The 21,194-nt window shown below is 37.8% G+C and overlaps 1 protein-coding gene across 8 annotated transcripts in view; it reads left to right on the top strand.

The window, feature by feature from the left end:
- The window catches only part of FRY (FRY microtubule binding protein), a 219,076-nt gene that overhangs the window by 175,800 nt on the left and 22,082 nt on the right, over positions 1 to 21,194 (top strand). For 5 of the 8 annotated variants that reach the window (XM_015629518.3, XM_015629509.3, XM_015629489.3 and 2 more), the window contains 11 exons: positions 1,568 to 2,169; positions 3,726 to 3,823; positions 3,911 to 4,081; positions 9,344 to 9,484; positions 10,224 to 10,403; positions 11,106 to 11,267; positions 12,074 to 12,148; positions 13,196 to 13,366; positions 15,447 to 15,455; positions 19,042 to 19,242; positions 19,742 to 19,903. In XM_015629518.3, the coding sequence (XP_015485004.1) occupies positions 1,568 to 2,169; positions 3,726 to 3,823; positions 3,911 to 4,081; positions 9,344 to 9,484; positions 10,224 to 10,403; positions 11,106 to 11,267; positions 12,074 to 12,148; positions 13,196 to 13,366; positions 15,447 to 15,455; positions 19,042 to 19,242; positions 19,742 to 19,903 (1,972 nt within the window). Of the gene's footprint in view, positions 1 to 1,567; positions 2,170 to 3,725; positions 3,824 to 3,910; positions 4,082 to 9,343; positions 9,485 to 10,223; positions 10,404 to 11,105; positions 11,268 to 12,073; positions 12,149 to 13,195; positions 13,371 to 15,446; positions 15,456 to 19,036; positions 19,243 to 19,741; positions 19,904 to 21,194 lie in introns of all 8 variants that reach the window. The other 3 variants (XM_015629499.3, XM_033515303.1, XM_033515297.1) reach the window with 2 other exon arrangements.

The raw sequence follows: 21,194 nt of genomic DNA, 5'->3' as shown, positions 1-21,194 counted from the left end.
TGTAACCATCCAAGAACCAGACTGAGAGCATATTTCAGCCAAATTTTGCCATAGTTGAAATAATGTTGATAGAACTAATAAAACTTTACAATGTGTTGTAAATTCTACCTTGCTCCCACTTGACTATAACTTACTTTAACATCCTTTAAAAATATTGTAATTTTTGCACCATTGTGCATAAACCTGAAAATGTATCTGGGAAGGAATGTGGGTTTTGTAGTACTGGTTTCACACAGCATGTCATTCTCAGGTGAAGTATTCCCCAGGAATAAATCATCATGGTTTTTTCTCAATAAAACTAGGGAGCATTTTGTCCTGTGTAGCCATGGATTTTGCTTGATGTGTTGACCATCTTTATGAAACTCTTGTCCTAAAGGAGACCTTTGTACATGGAGGGAAGTCACAGGCTCCTTCTGTAAGATGGCTGTTGATAGTACTGAGAGACATGAATGTCTATCTGACTTCTAATAGTAACAACAGAATAAGTAATTATTTTTTTAAAATATCCATAAGTTGCTGTGCTTTACCTGCAGCACATACCAGGTCTGTCATTTCTGACACTAGCAGGCAGGGTGCTGTGCCATGGCAGAACCCAAGGAGTACCTTGGGAAAGAGCAGATCAGGGTAAATACACTTCTACTTTCTAAACTAAGAGCTGCTTATCTTTCTTTAGTGCACATTTCAGCAAAGAGAAAGATGGAACAAAGAGGAATGCAATATACTTTGCCCTGACACTTGATTCTAGAATAAGATTCTTTTCAAGTACTACAGGCAGTAGAGACTCATAGTGTATGAGGTAGGAATGGGATCAGAGTCAGAAATTAGCTGTTCTCCAGAACAAGCTTCCCTTGTGTTCAACACATCGTATTCCTCTATGCAGATAATTGATAGATATAGTCTGGATCATTGCATGGTAGTCCATGAGGTGGCATTAGTGACTGAAATTGAACCACCTACACTTTCTGCAAACCATCTTGAAGAGATCTTAGGATACAGGCAGGATAGGATGCAGTAACACCAAATTTTTGGAAGGACTTGTATTGGCAAGACCCTGGGCAACCACATGACAGGTTTCTTGAGGATAATGGGGTGTATTTGTGGTTCTGCTTAAGATATGCTGTTTTTTCTGCCCACAGTTCTCACATTACCCAGCAAGCAACTGTGCATTTGCCTGCCAGCTGTGCCAAGTTCAGGGCTTGCTCCATTGATGAGGACATTTTAACAACCAAAGTTGTTTTCAGTTCTGCTACTGTCCCATTGGGAATTGCCAGAAGTCACTTCACAGCTCTGTATTTCTTATCCCCATGTCATTCTTGCCTATGTAGACTGTAGGCTGTCCTGCTCTGGTTTGGTGCAGTGCCGTGTGACTCTCTTCTCTGTCGGGTCTGTTGGCCTGAATCTGTCTTCTGGAAAAAAGAAGGCAGGCTGCAATAGATGGTTTGGTGTTCTACTTCTCCCATTTTAATATTTATTTACAGTCTGATAAATACTTAGCTTGCATTGAATATGTACCCTCTCAAGCTGTGCATTCACACAATGTAATGGATGTTATAAATCTTGGTTTCAGTTCATCTTCACCAGATTTAACATCGAACACCAAACTGACCGCAAACCGGAAGAGCACAGGGCAGCTGAATATGAATCCTGCAAGCGGCAACACAGCCACTGCTGAGCGAAGTAGACACCAGAGGAGCTTCTCTGTACCCAAGAAGTTTGGAGATGTGGACAAGTCCTCGGACCCACCACGCAGTGCCACACTAGACAGAATTCAAGCATGCACCCAGCAAGGCTTGTCCTCTAAAACAAGAAGTTCATCCTCTCTAAAGGACAGTCTCACCGATCCATCCCATATTAACAATCCAACCAACCTACTGGCCACCATCTTCTGGGTTGCTGTGGCTTTGATGGAATCAGATTTTGAGTTTGAATACCTAATGGCACTGCGGTTGCTGAATAAACTTCTGGCTCACTTGCCGCTAGATAAAGCTGAAAACCGGGAGAAGTTAGAGAAGCTGCAAGGGCAGCTGAAATGGGCAGACTTCTCAGGACTTCAGCAGCTACTCCTGAAAGGGTTCACTTCCCTTACTACCACTGACCTCACACTCCAGCTCTTTAGTTTGCTGACACCAGTGTCTCGAATATCCATGGTGGATTCCTCTCAAGCTATAGGTAAAACCATTATACTTCCCTGTCTTTCAGTTTCTGTTGCATTGACATTTGGTGACAGACATTATTCAGCTATCTGAACAAAACCAAAAATAGCAGTTTTTCTTTCACTTTGAATATAGCATGATGTACTTTTGCTTTGAGCTGGGTGAGCTTTTTTTGAAATTTCATAGAAGTAATGACCTGTCTCTAGAAAGTGAATCCATTGCACTATAAGGTTTTGAAGGATAGAAATAATGTATTATTTAGCATTTAATTTCTAGGGCTTTAGTAAGCATTCTAATTGGTGACACAAGTAAACATGTAAGGAGATACTGCCAAAACTTACATTACCTACTTTGGTCAGTTTTTCTGTTGAGTTGTTTTCAGACTATGTCAGACTGCTTGATTTTAAATTAGTGTTTCATGGTATTTTATTTTATATTCTAAAAATATAAATATCAAAAACTCTTGTACACGCTAGGTAAACTACAATAGCACAATGGTGAGTGAGGAGAGAGGCCTGGGTTATAAGGAAATAGGATAGCATTTTGAATGAGGTTGTAGACACTTCTTAATTATATTTCTTGAAGACAGTTTCTGCATTGTTCCAGATTTTTACTCCTCTCTTTTGGTCAGAAACACAGATACTAAGACAAATGTCCAGTCTTTATAACTAAGACATAATAAGCCTAGACACAGAGTAAAGGGATGAATGCCATGAGCAGCCTGCCCATGTCTAAGCACCTGTGTGGTGCCTGTTTTCCAGGCTTTGGTTGGGCAATTCACACATTGAATTGCTGTGACAGTACCATCTGGAGGTATCTTCCCTTTTCCCTGAATATAGAGGAAGAGTAAGGAAATCATGATCCTAATTTCAGCAACTTGTTTAATTGTTGAATGAGAGGGAATGAATGGTTAGAAAATTATTTTCATAGAACAAACTCCTTCTTTTCAAAAAGCAGATTGTGTCCAAATATAATTAGTTGATTTCTGAGCTCCCACCTGAACTAGAGAAGCTTTTGTTATAACTCTCTGTTCCAGCTGCTGCAGGTATTTCATCAACTACCTTGAGCTATGAGTTGGTGCAGAAGAGCTGAATCCCGTTCCAGACGGCACTTAAGCTAATTACAGCACCTGGAACTCAGTGCATTATTACCTTGAATAGTAAAAAACAATGGAAGCTGTGCCTGGCAGCTGACCAGAACAGTTGTTTATTAATCAATACTTGCTGAATTTCTTTTTATGTTTTAGCAGCTGGAGTGAAAATGCAACTGGTTAAGACTGTCAATAAACCAGTTAAGTGGAAAGATAAAAATTATCTCTTGACGGGAATGTGCAGTACTGTTTGCAGAAATAGGCTCATGCTTTACAAAAGTATTGCTGCCTAAATGACATACTGGATTTTCAAATTAAGGCCCCTTTCAGACAAATGTGGCATAACCAACTTGACAGGATCTGTGTGAGTTTATGGCTAATGTAATATTGAAACCGTGACCTCCCAAGAAACACCAGTTTAAAGATCACTGTGGCTCTTGCTGTCCAGAATATATGCTTAGTTCTGTATTTTCTTGTTCTAGGATTTCCACTGAATGTTTTGTGTCTCCTGCCCCATTTAATTCAGCATTTCGACAGCCCAAACCAGTTTTGTAAAGATATAGCCGAAAGGATTGCTCAGGTATCAAAATCATTTGCTGTTTTGTACATCCTCCAACCCTGTAAATTGTCTTGCTCTTGATATGTTTTCATGTTTATATTTAATTAGGTTTGTTTGGAGGAGAAGAATCCCAAGCTATCAAATCTTGCACATGTCATGACCCTTTATAAAACACACAGCTATACAAGGGACTGTGCCACCTGGGTAAATGTGGTTTGCCGCTACCTTCATGAAGCATTTGCTGATATTACTTTGAGTATGGTTACATATTTGGCAGAGGTAAGTTTTCAAAAACCTTTTACTCTTCTGTTGCCCAACAGGCCAAAGAGATGAAGTGTGCCAGCAAATTACTGGGAGCTCTACATCTGTTATTTATAATTAAAAATTAAAAGCAGAAATTGGCAGAAAAAAAACAGAATTACTTTAAAAAATCAATACTGAACACTAAAACAAAAGCTGATACATCTTAAAACAGATTCCTTCATCAGCCAGTTGGATTTTCCACTTTCACAAGTGAGAGGAAACTGGACATTTATTTAGATCCCATTGAGGAAAATCAGAAGACTAACTCCACAGTGGGTTTTCCAGCTTAATATAAAAATATATAAAAAATATCATCTGCTATATAAGGATCTGATTCTTGATACAAATTTGTATGCATTCCTCTAACACTGAATGGTATCAACTTGCTGCAAAGGTTTTCCTGTGCCCATTGTTTTCTCCTAGCATTTTGCACACGTGGAGTGTTGTGCTGATGCAGCATTGTTATGGGGGGTCCAAGGTTCATTTCTGCTCTTTAGCATAAGGCTGCTTGATATTCTTCCCCCAGTTGTCAGATCACTTTCAGGACAACATTTTCCTACGGGGTTCTCAGATTTATCCCTTCCCTGCTGAGTTGCCTTCAGTCTCCCCTCTCATCCAGGGAGAAGACAGTTTTGTATTCACAGAATCACAGAACCATTTTTAGGCTGGAAAAGACCTTTGAGATGATGCATCAAGTCCAACCCCAAATCTAACACTGCCAAGTCCGCCACTAGACCATTTCCCTCACTGCCACGTTTACACGTCTTTTAAGTATCTCCAGGGATGGTGAGTCCACCTTTTTCCTGGGCAGCCTGTTCCAATGCTGGACAACTGTTTTCATGAAGGAATTTTTCTGAACAGTCAATCTAAACCTTCCCTGGCCTGGCTTGAGACTGTTTCCTCTTTTACTATCAATTGGTACTCTGGAGAAGGGGTTGACACCCACCTCTTTACATAAATTCACTAGCGTCTGCCAAAGGATCTATAAAAAACCCTCAGGCATCTCTGACTGTGGCTATTCACAAATTTTCAAGAGCCTGAAAATCCAGGTGCTGCTCCCATGCTCACTTAAGGCTTCAGAACAAACGAGGCCCTGCTATGTCAGGCTGCAGTTCCTCACCTTGCTTGCACATGGAGGGTCTGAGTAAGATATTGCATATGATCTTAAGTGATGGTGAACTGTAGGAACCTTAAACAGGACCTTAAGGTTTTTCAGTCTCTTTTCAAGTCCAAATACTCTGGAGAGCTATTAGCTCTTCAAATGAAGAGCTCTTCATGACATTGAATCCTCCAGAGTCAAGTGTCTTCTTCACAGTGGAAGCTTGTATTCCTAATAAAAAAATGCTGTTAAAACTATATTTGTAATAAAGAAATGCTATAAAAATGTAAGTGATTAAGTTCTTTCTCATTTGCTTTCCCAGCCTTAGGAAAGCAGTTGACCCTCTGTTTCCTCTTCAGTGCTCTCTGTACAGTCCCTAGTGCTGCACCACCTCCACAAAGGCCATTGCTCGTGATCCTGCTCCCCTTGAAAGGGGTTGAGACGTGCATGTGGAGACTCTTTTCTGCACTGTTCCCCCTTGCTGTAGATTGGCACCACCTACTGTATCAACAGCAAGCCAGGCAGGTTTTTTACTGTAATAAAGACACATTCCTCACATAGCCCCACCAGCAGCAGGATGACAGAGTTGTAAGCACTGACTTCCTTTCTCTGTGTTTACATTGAGTACAGCTCTGTTGAGTCATGTCTGGAGAATATTTATATGGGCATAGAGTAGCTGCCAGTCTGGTGGTGTAGCAAAAGACAAGAAACCATCTTATTCAGCCTGCTGTGGCCTTGAATTTATTTATTTATTTTCCAGCTTTCAGAATGTTTCCTCTTTTCTTAATTAATCCCCAGGCCAGGATAAACAATATGCCCCTGTCTCCTATAAACCAGCTGTGGGATACACTGTCAATTGGTAAAGCCAAATAGGTCAACAGCCCCACTGGGCAACCTGCAGTTCAGTGTTAAAGCCATACACAGCCTTGAGCTTTAACAATCCTGGTTCAGTCCCCAACTCTTGGGGCAGAGGGAAATCGTGAGACAGGCAGTGCTTAAGAATAACAAAGGAAATTGTATTGCAACAGTGGCCCTTCCAAACACAGGTGTAGTTTCAGAAGGAGATGCTGTACCACAAGTTAAGACTATGAAAACAAATGCTCTCAGTGCAAGGCAGAAGTTTCAATTACTGCCATAGAGGTAAAATTTTGTATTTCATCTATTCGATGGCAGGTCATTGCTTGTCATCAAGGGGTATGATTCTAGCACAAAATAAAGCATTTGAGCTCTGTTATTATCCAAATCTTACAGTGAAAAGTAGTGCTCCTTACTTAGTTTTACATATATTCCATTCATGAAAAATTATAATTTCATCTAGAAAACTACTGGGATATCTCCATCTACAGATGAGGACAAATCACTATTCAGTAGTGCAGTAGACCTCTCAACCTCCACAATCAAAATCAGATCAGTATACAAACATATTACTGAAAGCTTACTTTGGTTTTATGCTAGATTTTTACAGATTTTTAAAATTTAAACTTTAATAATGAAAGCACACTCATTCTGGGAGCATATCTGAGCATATCTGGTGATTCATTAAGTCCAGGGTCATGCTCCAATTTAAGTATTAATGCTATTAATAGAGAAGAAAGGACAAGAATTCCTAGTGCACAGTAATATGTTTATGGTAGATTTTTCCACCTCCTCCTTGTTAGATGGAGGATTGTTTGTGATAAAAACATAAGCATTTATAACCTGTTCAAAGAATCAGTAGAAACTAAACCATCTGTATTGCAAAGGGAAGCCTCCCCTAGATAAGGCATTCATCTGAGTAATGGCTTGTCTATCAGACATGGCTTTTGAAATGCCCTCTTTATTTCTCAAAGCATGTGTTTGACTGCATGGTTATGCCTCAGAGCTAAGTATCTCTTCACACCCCCTGCCAGACTGGGAGGGGCAAGGGAGCTGTCTCCTGCAGTAGCAGCCCAGGCAGCACTTGAAAGAGGAGGCTGCTCTCTTCTCCACTTATTCTGGGTTAGTTGTTGCTTCAGGAGGGGGGCAGATGTTGCTAGTGCAATGTAGATTCCTGAGCCCAGGTAAAATAGTTACCACACAGAACAAGTGAGGAATCCACAATTCTTCAAAATAGATCATATGTACAAAAGTAAAAACAAACAAAAAAAAAATGTTGAGAACAGTTTTATTTCTTTTTACAAATACAGTGGAAACTCTTTGTCCTGGAATTCTCTTATCCAAATGATGTGTTACTACAACTCCATCTTGCTGCTATTTTTGTTACTTCTGGCAGCAATAGAATTCATTCTATTCTATTCTATTCATGCATGTAAGGCATGTTAAGGTTGCTATTCTTTTTTTAAACAGAAATACTCTTTCTTATTGCAAATTCACTATGTATTTAAGGACACACTTGGGCTACGAACCACCACATATCTGAGCAAGTGAAAACTGACACAGTCACCAAATATGTCAGGTTTTGTCAGAGCTGTTTCAGTCAACAAATTATTTTGACAACAAATTTATACCAACTGGAATGGAAATTACAAACTTTCAGAGATAAGGTTCCTATAACAGTTTTCTAAACAGCAGTTTCTAAACAACAGAGACAAAATTCCCATTATTTCTCAAGAATTCCTTTTCCTATCCCAATTATCTGATGAAGTAGTCTCTGTCAGAGAACAAAAAATTTTCTTTCTGTCATCCAGATAGTTTCTTCTAATCCTTCACTGAAATGATATACTGGCTGATGTTCTGCGTCACATAAACTGGAAACAAGGAATCAAACACATATTTGGAAACTGCATATTTGGAAAGAAGGAATCAAATTTTCCATTGAAAGATCCTAATAGTAGGCAAAAAAACCCTTGGTAAACCCATTTTGAAGAAGAATTTCTAAGCACATTTTCTCTCTCGGTAAAGGTATCTGAGGGGCTGAAGATGTCTAAGGGCTGGAGCAGATTGTCATGTAGTACCTCTAATTTAAAAATTCTTCCTGTCTATTTGTAGAGGAATAGATAAGTATAATGAGTTCCCCTTTATTGTGCTGTTAATAGAATTTGCTTGCTTTGTTTTATGAATCACTAATTGCTACTCACTTTTGCTGATGAAAGTAATCAGAAGATATTTAGTAGGATAAAATAGGTTCCATTTGCGCTGGCATGAAACATTCTCATGCAATGAAAGGAGAAACCTTATCCTTCTACATCTGTAGAAGGATATCTAATAAATTACTAAAGTCCACTTGGATAAAAATTGAAATTTTTCTTTGATGGAAGGCAGGAGGCAGCTCACAGTTTTTATAAGCAATTTTTTTCTAGAATCCAGTAACTCTAATAGCCAATGTCAGAACTTTCTTGTCAGCCTGAATTGGGTAGTATTGAGGCTCTGATAACCTCCATCGAAAACATTTGATTGCCTCTGAAATTTGTGGAGTGGGACAGCTCCTGTCACCAGTAAAAGGAGGTGCTGCCTGCCAGGAAATTTTCAGCTGATTTATTTCTCACGCATACAAACAAACCATGGCTGTCCGTATGACTCTGGAATTACTGCCACGCATATGTATGAGCACAGTTGCATTCCCAAGGTTCATTGTGGTATTTCAGGATCTATACTCAGGTGTCTGAAAATTCCAGAATTTAGATCAAGCCTTTCTTTGTATTACTCTCTCCAGTAAGAGGGCCCAGGGATTCCACCCTCTCCTAAACAGAAAATGTTTCTTTGGCACTTACAGCCAGTGAGCACTGGCAGTGAAATATATTTGATAAATATTTATTGATGTCTGAATAGTAGTAGTTTTGTTCCCTCAGCAAGTTTTCTTTCTTCTCACTGACTTCCAGCAAATTTAGACAGAAAAAGATCCTCCCTTGTTTTTATTGGATGTGCTTACCCAATTACAGTGTAAATTTTACCTACCAGTTTACTCAACTGCTGAATGTGTTTTCTGGATAAGTTAGGGCAGGCACTTATAAAATAAAGCAGGCTGGCATTTGGCTCCCAACTTAAGCTCTTTTTTACTTCATGCCTGTATCATCATCAGTTGTGAAATTATTATAAAATAGCTTTGCAAAATCACTGAGTGAAGAAAGATGAAGAGTACAATTGCTGTTTGTGAAGCAAGTAGCTTTTTATTTAAGAAGGAATGTGTCAAAATTTTGTTATATTCACTTTTCTTTTAACAGCTTCTAGAAAAGGGCCTTCCTAGTATGCAACAGTCCCTCTTACAGATGATCTACAGTCTTCTTAGTTACATGGACCTGTCAGCTATTCCTGTGAAGCAATTTAACATGGAAGTGCTAAAAACCATTGAAAAATACGTACAGGTAAATACAACATCATTTTTATATTAATATAGGAACTTAGCAGCATTTACTATTGTAAGTTGCTGTTCTGTGTAAGAATTTAAGACCAGATTAGCAGGGAAGGCTGCAAGTGTGTAGTGTGGTACAAAGTTTTTAAACATCCTGATGTCTGTGCATCCCCAGAGAAGATGCCTGGCAGTGTGTTCACTGTGGGGGAAGGCTGGGCTTCAGCCTTGGATCACCTCGGAGCAACCCTAATACCACTCAGAGCCTGGGTGACCATTCTTTAATTATTAGCACAAGGGAGGTGTGGCATGAGCACTTCTCTTCAGAGACCTCTGTACCTAGTTCTTGACAAGTGAAAAATACATGGGAGTATTAGGAATTCGCAGAGGTAAAAACCTGTGTCAAGTTACCTTTTTTATTAAGTGGGGATTCTTCTATGGCCCCTATATTTATTCATATTGATTAAGACATTCAGGTAGGAGATTTTAAATCCTCTGCCAAGTTGGCTTTGTCCACAGGTCTCCCAGCTTGTGGGCCAGTTCCCTAACAGTGACACCTTAAGGAAGTCTTGGTCTCTGATGTTGAAATTATTCTCCAGTTACACACCCTGTCACTGGCCAAGAGAGACAAAGAATACAGATATTCCAATTCTACATTTTAATTATGTGGTAAAAAATATGACTGTAAAATGTAAATAGTCTTGAATGTGTGTGAATATCGCTTTCTGTTTGCTGAGTAAATATATTATTTCTAGAGTATTCACTGGAGAGAAGCCTTGAATATCCTGAAATTGGTAGTTTCCCGTTCTGCCAGTTTAGTTCTGCCTTCCTATCAACACAGTGATCTTTCAAAAATGGAAATACATCGAGTGTGGAACAGTGCCTCCAAGGAGCTACCAGGGAAGACTTTGGAGTTTCATTTTGATATTTCAGAGGTATTTTTTATAGTTTTGCTACTTAAAACCTTTATTCTGACTTCTGACTGGACTCTCTCACAGCAGTCTTTATCCTGCAAACCCTTGTAACTTTATAGAACTGCATGGTCCTAGTGACTTTAATGGGCAACTCACTTTATTGTTAAGAAGCTGCAGAATTGTTTGCAGCATTATAGATTATTTCATATAGATAATAGTGAGCTGTTGAGGTTAAAAGGAAATACAAGCATAAAATGGCATATGGTACTATTTGCTTTCCTGTCAGTATAGTTCTGGAAAATGCTATTGTCAATCCAAGAAAGCATTTCAATACCTGTTGGAAAAGGGCCAAAGTGTTCAGCACTCCTAGGAAAAGCAATTAAAAATATGCAAGAAGTGCATATTTGACATAAATTTCATAAGCCTTCTTGAGTTTTTGCTGGTTCTTATGTCAGCAACTTGTGTGGTAGTTGCTTTGAGTATTATCACTCATATCTTTGTGATATCTTTGAACATAAGCTCTGGCTACTAAGTATGGCTGTAGCTATTCAGACATCCACAGTGGAAAATAAGAAACGTACCAAGTGACATGAAATTTGCTGCACTCCTTGTTTTATCCCCGTATATCCCTTCAAAATAATCTTTTCCTCCAACTGAAGCAATATGGCTCTTCTAAGTTCATCCTGAAACAGGGTGCTACTGAATAATTACTCTCTGTTTAAGACTCCAATTATTGGGAGACGGTATGATGAGCTGCAGAGTTCTTCTGGACGAGATGGCAAACCCAGGGCAATGGCTGTCACCCGAAGCACTTCCTCAACCTCATCAGGATCTAACTCCAATGTCCTTGTTCCTGTGAGCTGGAAGAGACCCCAGTACTCTCAGGTAGGTAGCCCACTATTCATTAACAAGTTGCAGTCAGAGCAGCTGAATTGACACATGCTTGGGTCCTTAAATGCTTGTGCCCTGGGCAGTGCTGTTCGTGGCTGCCTGGGGCAGTGGCAGCATAACATCTGACCCTGTGTGCTGAGTGTCCTTCTTGGACTCAAAAATGGGCTGAGTTATGTCCATCTGCTATCCCAAAGCTGTTTCTCTTTCAACTTGCAGGAAATGCATCGCTTTAAAACCTCTTAATGACAGATGAGTTCAGATATTAGCAAGGGGAGCAGGTAGATAGCTGGTGCAAGTTTCAAAGTTGTTTTCTTGGGAAATTCAATAAAAAACACAATTTTCCTAGAAGTGGTATTTGATTACCTTAATGATTTTGGTTATCTGCCAGTTAAAATAAAGCCATGCAGAATAAACTTAATTTTTTGCACTTTTCTCCTTTTTGATATAGCAAGTTATGTAGCAGTGACTCAGGCTAAATTATACAAAAAACAAAAAATTATGCATGTGCTTAATTTTAGGTTTCTGAACTGTCTTTTTGAAGTGATGCATATGAGCCAATGTTTCCTCAATATACTCAATGGAATTTATAGACTAATTTAAATATAATAAACAGCAAAATCATTAACAGCTGTTTTTATGTTTCCTCGATGCGTAGTTGCTCTGAAAGCAATCCTTTGAGCATTTAATGACTAATTCTTTTGTTGCTTCCCCCTGATTAAAAATTGCTAATGTATGTTTCTAGCTACAGGGAGAATGGGTGGTTAAAAAAATGCTCACTTGAGAAACCTCTTGTTTTCTAGAAAAGGACAAAGGAAAAGCTGGTGCATGTCCTTTCCCTGTGTGGTCAGGAAGTTGGGCTGAGTAAAAACCCTTCAGTAAGTAGCCTTGTATTGACCAGGTTTTTTTTAATTGTGTCCTAAGTGTTGAAAGTGAAGAACTGTGTTTCCCAGAGCTGCTGACCAGATTTGCATCATTTTGAAGTCACTACTGTCATTATCCTTTGTACTGGCCCAGGCTGTGTTTCTCAGCATATGGACCAGGTGTAAATGGCCCTTTCACTTAAAGATTCACTTTGAGAGCTATGTGAAGGTTTTTTTATGTGAGAATTTGATGCTGTAGGTTTTACTTATGCCATCTCAGTGGACAGAGAGTAATGACCTCTGATCTACCAATACAGAACATTTATAAAGTAAAAAACTAAATTACAGAAGTAAAATGGGAGGAGAAAGGGTGTGTGTGTCTGATTTTTCCATTAAACACTAGTTCTGATGTTACTCTTTAAAAATTAGTGTTATCTGGTGCCAGGAAAAGAGTGATTGGTCACCCAGGGTGGGAAGCTCTTAAAGTATTTATTAAATATTTTCTATAGAAAAAAGAAAAATTTCTGAATGTTTTTGAACATGGTATATGTCACTTGTATTATGGAGAACAGGACCTTTGTTTTTGCAAGATGGGAGCTGTTTAATTTTTGCAACTAAATTGCAGAACAAGTATACTCAGTAGGAAAGAAAAAAATATAGCTTGTATTTTCCAATCTTGACATATTTTTTAACAACTTGTTAACTGGAGTGGTTTTTTTAATGAACTTGTTATATCATCCCCTTGACAGTATTTTCTCTGCTAAGTTCTCTGAATTTTGTTCCTATATATGTCTACAAACATCCAGGCAACATCAATCTGCAGCCATTAGGAGGTAGCTGTAATATTCTTGGATGTGTTCCCACAGTATGAAGTTGTTTCTTTGTACAAGTTTAATCTGAAGGCACCTGTCCAACATAAATAATAAAGAGTGTTCTAAAAATACTCAGTGAAGGAATTAGGTGTGTACTGGAAATACAGTCTTCTGAACAACCAATTACAGCTTTTAGGAAGAAACAACCAGAGGGAACAGTTTGTAACAAAAGAAATCCTTTGAATTGTAGGTGATTTTTTCTTCCTGTGGTGATTTGGATCTGATTGAGCATCAAACGAGCTTGGTCTCTTCAGAAGACGGAACGAGGGAGCAGGAGAACATGGATGATTCAAACAGTGAACAACAATTCAGAGTCTTTAGAGACTTTGATTTCCTAGATGTTGAGCTGGAAGATGGGGAGGTACAGTATATTTTCTCTGAAACAGCTTTTTTATTACAACACTTTTATACTCCTTCTGCTAAACACTTCTCTTCTTGCAACATAAAACTTTAACTGTGTAACTATAAATGTACTTTTAAGTTTAGATTATTTATGAACTTCACTTAGTGTTTATTTCAGTAGTGTAACAGTAAAAGGACTACCACACCCTTCCTTTCTGAATCTACTTTAGGAAACGCTGCAAAACTGGTAATGGAAAATAAAGCCTCTGTTCTAGTAACTTTTTGGTGAATCTACTTTTAAGTCAACTAATTTTAAATACAATTTATAGATTTATAAATTGTTAAGAAAATATATATATTTGCTGATTAAAAATGTATAAAATGAAATTGTTCCAAATCTGTTGGTTCATAAGGAACCCTCTGAAACATTAATTCAGGCCTTCAGGCTGCTTTTATTCCTGCAACTGCCGATGAAATCACTTAGAGATGTACCTTCCACTCTGCTGAAGTGTCTGTGATTTCATCATTTCATGCAGGAGCTAAACAGAATCCTGAGCAGCCAGATCAAGTCTTGACAGGTGAAGCCTGTCAGCTCACCTTGAGCTGAAACTGCTGAAGGGAAAAATTTGAAGAACTGATAAATTTTTAAGGACTACATCCTTTAATCTTGCTAATATCAAACTTGGGGTATTTCTTTCTATTTGATCAGGAAAGACCAAATATTAATATCCATTGCCAAACATGTCTCATAATTTTGTTGATGTTTAACAGTTCAGAAACTGTTACTTCTTTTAAAGTACCTCATATGTTCAGCAAACCTCAAGTTTAATAACTTGTCATAATCTGGACTTGTTTTTAACATGAATTCTCTCAGTCATCATTCTGACTGAGAAGAAAATGTGTACAGGAAGAAATACTAATTTTTCTACCTATTTGTAGTAAAATAATTTTAAGGTAAACTGAACACTAAGGTGTAAACTCATGTACATCTGAATTTTTTCTTCCAATGAACAGAAAGGATGAAGGAATAGGAAAAAAAAATATCACAAAGTCCTTATGTTTCCAAGTCAGGAAATTCTGTATCAAAATTAGTAATCTTGGCTCACAGCTGCCAATGGCTTCGCTAATGGAAAAAAACAAAAAAAAGCCAAACTGAAAGGGTACTTGGCAGCAATGGTTGAAAATACATTAGACAAATATTGAAGGATCTTCAAGGTTCCAAACGAGGATGAATGATAAAACAATAATGCCAGGATGTTTGACAAAAATACACTGGCTGCAGTAATTTCTGTGTCTTAAATGCTTTCAAGATATTACAAGGATGTAGGACTACAGTTTTGACTGAAGATCACTTGATAATTTTTTGTCCACTGAAGTTCAGGAATTTGTTCTTTTTCTTCACCAGTTAAAACCATACAGAGAATATATATAATTGTGAAGAACAATTCCTTTTAAAATAGATTTTCTTTCATGGACATTGACTCTGCAAAGATTTTTTTATACATGTGGCCAACTTCAAGATTGAGGCCTACATTAATTGATATCCTAATAGTCCTAAGTTGGTCATTAAAAAGATACCAAGCTTCTCTACTTCTATGTGAAGTAAAATTAAAAATGTTGAGTTTCACTTCATGGTTTTTAAATTGCTGTGGATTGTGTTCCAAAGTTTAGTTCAGACTAAACTTACTGTTGTTTTAAAATAAATTCAGACCTGGTGTAAAAGGCTACTACTCTAATGACTAAGTAGAAACTGTAACATGTACATCATATCTAAGTGCGGTATATTCATAAAAATAAAAAAAACAGTGTTAGAAAACTAAATCTAGCAGGAGCAGCATCAGTCCTTCAAAAAAGTGTATATGATTTTATCAGGCCAGTGACACATGGGTCATCCTCAGACCACAAAGTATACTTGTTTGAAAATTCCTAAAGATGTGAAATCATGAAATAGTTATTTTCAGTCTTAAAAGGTAGAGTTGAAGTTCCATGATAATATTTGTTAAAATTGTAGGCAAATGTTTGTCTATGATGTCTTTAATGCAGTGATTTTACATAGATTCTTTCTATTTGTTTTTCTATCTGTTATATCTGCTACCCAGGAACTTCAGGTAAGAATGCTACTTGAACTCAGATGTGCCAGCATATGTTATGCCTTCTTGCAAATTTATATTGTAGAATAACATCATAGTTTTGCTGTTGCCTCCCCCCTTCAGTGTGTGCGTAGGTGAGTGTGTGTGTGTGTGCTTGCATTTCTGACTGGTGCCTCATTTTTTGTCTTGTATTAGAAATATTTTTGAGGTCTTTCTCAAAAATTCTGCTTCGTTTTAAGTTTGTTTTTGACATGTTCAACAGTCTTCACAAATTTTAAAATATCTTAATTCTAGTGTCAGTGTTTTTCAAACTGAGCCCTTTCTCCTTGTGATATCTTTGTGCTTGATTGATGTGTAGAAACTTCATTATTTAAAGAGTTTGGGCCACTTGTTTGTAGGGGAAAATTATAAATAATTTCTACTTTTTCTGTTGAGGAATATTGTCTTCTGATAGCATCTTGCTAAACAGATGTCTGAAACTGTTTAAGACAGTTTACATTATTGCTATCAAACTGAATTTAATTGAATAAATTAATTTCTACAGCCTAATTTAATACAGCTGTATGGTCCTACCAACTTTGCTAGACTCATTTGCCCTGTAAGGAAAACTGAAAAGACACAGCAGTCATTGCCAGTTTGGGACCTAAATTTTAAATTTATCAATGTATAGAGAAAATTGAAATGGTAGATTATTTAATGAGCTGTACAAATAATGCAGAAATCAGCAACCACAGAATTTTGCATATCTGTTTCTGATAGTTTGTATATCAGTTATTATGCAAACACAACCCCCAGAAATCATTGTCTCAAAATTCCTGTGCTGTAAGAGATAGATCCATATGGAAACAGTGCCTTACTATGTAGTTCCACAATACTTCTGCCTATACCCTACAATATTTGGGTGTTTCCATTAACTTTGCATACTTTGTCAACACAGTAAGAAGGAAAACTTGTGTGAAAGAGGTTTTGCATGATTCTTACTGCCTCTGTGGAGGAGCATTACTGCTCTCCCCCACATAGGGGGGAAAGTTTCTCCTTTCTCCCTGGCTGTTGTGAAGTTTGAAGTAGCTGCAAGAGCACATCTGCTCCTTTATCCAGAGGGTGGTGACTGTAGGAAGTTCTGTGTGGTACCTGCTCATAGCTGGCCAGACACACTTATAACGTGACTGTTATCCTCTGAATTGATCTTTATCACTGGTGACTTTTCAGATGGGAGAGGGCTTTGCTCCTGCTGTACATAAAAATGAACAGCCTCACAGATATATCTTTGCTCTTTCTTGTTAATTGTGAAAGAAAGATTGCTAAATGCACTACAAAAACAACAACTCCATAATCATGTGCTGACCTCTTGTTTAAATTCAGTGTGGTTCAGGGTGCCCCTGTAGCAAGCCTATGCTAATCCATATGCTGTGGGTATTTGAGTTACAGTGTTTCATCTCTTTTACCCTTTTCCTTCACTTTTAATTCACTACCCCAACTAACTGCATGCTCTGGAAATGTCCCTTTTATTTTCCTTCTTTTTGCTGGCTTCCTTCTTTAAGGCATTGCAGAATAAAACTGCAACAGGAGATATTCCCACAGACATGGGCTGCTGAATTTACTGATGGCTTTGCTAGGCATCATGAGGATAAGGGTGTGATGACAGTGATCTTTGCTTGCTTGCTTATTTATGTCATCTTGTCATTTGTTAGTTCAGTAATTGATGTGTTTTTGGAGGATGTCTCATTTCTGCATGTGTCCTCCAGCCTTTGAGGGGGAGGATGGACAACCAAATAATTTTCTAAAATAAATAGCTTGGAACTGAACAGTCATTTTGATGATTTAAAGAGGCCTGACTTCTTAAGTTAGATGTGTTCTGTTCTCTTTCCACACGAAACTACCATATGGTACCAGTCTCAGGATGAAAACACAGGGTTCTTCCAATAATGTGTCAGTCTTCATAAAAATTTCATCTTAATTTTCTCTTCATTATAGTGCATTCCTTAGTTTTAAATGTTCTTGTGAATTGCAAGGGTTTTCTTTTTCCTTAAAAATATTTTTTCTATTTTCATCATATTTATACATGAAATGGTGAGCTTAATGTCATGAAACTGAACTTTCCCTCCTATTCAAATTCCACAGTCTATTGCATTAAGTGGTAATGGTGCAAAATAAGATCAATTTATGCAAGTTTGTTGATTGTTAAGGAGGTAAGATTGCAATTTAATTCATTGCACTTTATGCAGTTTGATTCCCATTCAGTAAATGTCTGAGTATTCCCAAAAGGGCATCACTTAAGTGTTTAAAATCACAGCCCTGCTTAAGGGACCTTTCTGAACTGAGACCACTTTCTCAATGACTGCACATAATTTTGATCTGAATAAATCCAGGAAAGAATCATAATCAGTTACTTGATAATAATATTATTTTTAGGCAGAACTACTTTTTTTTCAAATTAATATTTAAAATATCACTGTGAGTTTGAATTTCACCAATTGACTTGCTTGTTTCAGAGCTTTGCAACTTACAGAGTCTTGTTCAAAACAGGCAGCCCTAAACCCTCAAAGGAAACATTTTTCTCTAGAAATTTCCTTCCCATGTTTGATGCAGGATGGAGGGCTTTCATCAAAATAAAGTACCCAAAATTGCATCTGAATACTTCTGGTGAGACCTTTCTAGCTGTAAGACCCCTTTTGCCTCTGGAGGTCCACGGCAGGAGCAGTTGTGGATGAGGTCCTGCATTTGCCAGAGAGGAAAAAGGGAACTAGAGATTATTGCAATCAGAGAAAAGGCATACAGTCCACTGGAAAATATATAAAGTAAATAAATGGAAAAAGGGTGGAAAACTAATTGTCATTTTTATACATGAAAGAAATCAAGTGATCTTTTTATCAGTTCACCAGGCTAACAAATGGTTGCACGATTTGCTTAATGCATTCAGCTTTATGTAACTGTGTGTGGGATCGGAACTGAAAGTCTGATAAATATAAAATGTTTGGTCCATTTGACTGTATCCTTTTTAAAATGTGATCTCACAGGCAATGCTGATCAGGCTATTCCCAAAATATAGTTTCAAATAATTCAAGTAGATTAAAAAATAAACAATATGGGCCTAGAATAAAAATTTACAAGGTGTGCTGCTTAAGGTGTTACACTTTTTGTGTAAAGCAAGGGTTTGTTCAAATCTACTCACCATTATGGTTATGTATATAAAGCAAAGAATCTAAAATCTTTAACATGTTTTGCAATTGAACCATTGGTATGAACTGTGCTTCTAATACTTTTAAACTTCATGAAAAAAATTCTTTTAAATTGCTTCCAAACTTTTCCTTTGCGTTTCACTGCTCTACTGGTATTGAGGAGTGTGTATATGTGGACTTACAAAAACAAATTCTTAATTTAGTAAGTGCATGAAAAAAATATCTAATACTGAAAAGACTGAGTGTTCATTTAACTGCCATTTCCATGCTTCTGCTCTTATCTCCAGGTGAAAAAGCAAGATAATGCTTATTTCAAGATTTTACTATATTTTTACATAAAAAATATTTCTGGAGCTAACTTTGATCACATGTTAGCAATATGATTAGTTTTATATCAAGTAAGCTGACCCTCTGTCTGATTTCAGGGTGAGAGCATGGACAACTTCAACTGGGGAGTGCGCAGACGGTCCCTGGACAGCCTGGACAAGTGTGACATGCAGCTGATGGAAGAGAACCAGCTCTCAGGGAGCACACCCAGCCTGAACAAAATGAACCATGAGGACTCAGATGAGTCCTCAGAGGAGGAGGACCTGACCACCAGCCAAATCTTGGAGAACTCAGACCTAGTAAGTTGCAAACTCAAAATTTAGGAAAAGATAGGGTGGTGGGTTTAAATAAGCTGGGCTTTTAGTTTCCTCTGCCCAGGTACAATCTATTGAGCTGAAATTAGTCGGTGCATTTTCCCTTATTTGCAAAGACAAACAGGAATTTTAATTAAAGTTTGAAACACAGGAATCATCAGGTCTTATTATTTGCCTTTTTTTGCTATAGGACAATTTTTGACAATTGGCCAATGGTAAATCTTTCTGATGTATTTAACACTTAAGGAAATAGAACAACACTCCAGGTTGATAAACGGTGTCAGATTTTCATTGTTCACTTCTAGGATGCTTTTCATAAAATTTTTATGACAGAAGTATTCAAAGGGTTGTGTCTATATGCAAACTAAGAGAGCCACTGTCACTGCACTTTAAGACACTGTCTGCTTTGCATGTTTATGAAAGCAGCATATGGTAGGGTAGCCGTATACTCAGTTCTTTTGTGCTTTCATTGTTTTTTAAACAGATTATAAATCTTTCCCCATCTGAGGATGCAAATCATATTGACTCACTTTCCACGTCATGTGACACAACCTCAGCAGACCCTCATCATTTTAACATGGGAACATCCAGCTTTGATGTGTCTTTGCCTGGTATGAATAATCTCCAGGTGTCTGAAGGGCCCAAGGTGAATGCATTTTTTTCTTTATTTTCTAACTGGACTGTATTTTATCTTACAATTTTTTTTGCTTACACTCTCATAAAGGGCTTGATCTGTGAAATCAAGTATATTCTGTCTTCCTCTGTCTAATGGCATAGTACAATACATTCGTGCACTACTGCCCTTTCATACCATTTCCTTTCTACTTATACTTCCTTCATGAAGAGATTTCATTTACTGTTTCTTAAATATGTTGCACTACATATGCACCAAAATACTACAAGCTCATCAGAAGACAAGATCAGGAGCTGGCTACAAGTTACAACTCCAAGGCAATATTCTTTTGTTCTTCATGCTGAATTAAAGAATGATATGCCAGCCCATGTGGTGGGTGTACGCATGTATTCTCTGAAATATTTTTGTATGTGGGGCCCTATTGTACAGTTGTGTGCCCTGGATTCAGTATTTGCCTTTTGGCAGACACGCACAAATTTTAAATTCATGACCACAGTATTAAACCATCCTGGGGGTGGGGAAGCAGGATTTGCAAGGATACAACAACCATGTTCAGCACAGGGTATTTCAGAGAACTGTGTCAGAAAATGAAGACAGAGCAAGGTTTGTAAATCATTATCAATATGGGGATGGTTTCTTTAATTTTCAGTTTGACGGTACTTGCTTATGGGAGATGAGGTGAACCTACTTTTGGTGTCTCTCCAGAAATAGAATCTGGTTTTGGGGCTATATATGAATTAGTGGCTTGATGATACTGTTGGCTTCTGTCAGTAAAGCTTCTCTGTCATATCTAAATTGTGTGACTTCTGCAGAAAGAGCAGTGCATGAGACTGGGGCAGAGGAAAAATATATGTATCTTCAGTAATTGTTGGCTTTCTTCTTGCCCTTGCCCCCTCCAAATGCAGCCACACTAAACATTGATACTGCTAGCACTGAATGTTTCAGAAGTAATGGAAACTTCTTCTGAAGAAGTCATAGAAAAGGAGGTTGGAATTGTGCTGAATATTGAACAAATTGTTTGTGTCAGAAACGGCTGCAGTAGGAAGAAAGGATGGGAGGAGGGAAGAGTTTCTAAGCATAGGAAAGGAAGGGAACTTCTCCAAACAGTGGCTGTGGGGAAGGTAAACTCATTATCATTTGTCAAAACAACTGTTGGTAGGCAAGTAACCACATAACAACCGTAAACATCAGAAGTTGGCAGCATTTCAGTTCAGGAAGCAGCAGGCAGAAGAGACATGTCTGCAGGTGGTAACTGCAGCTGATCTCATGCATCCAGCTGCAGTAGCTATTGGTGTGTTAGGAG

This window comes from Parus major, chromosome 1 (genome assembly GCF_001522545.3).
Source record: "Parus major isolate Abel chromosome 1, Parus_major1.1, whole genome shotgun sequence".
Taxonomy (NCBI): Eukaryota; Metazoa; Chordata; class Aves; order Passeriformes; family Paridae; genus Parus; species Parus major.
This window is presented reverse-complemented; position numbering and strand designations above follow the sequence as displayed.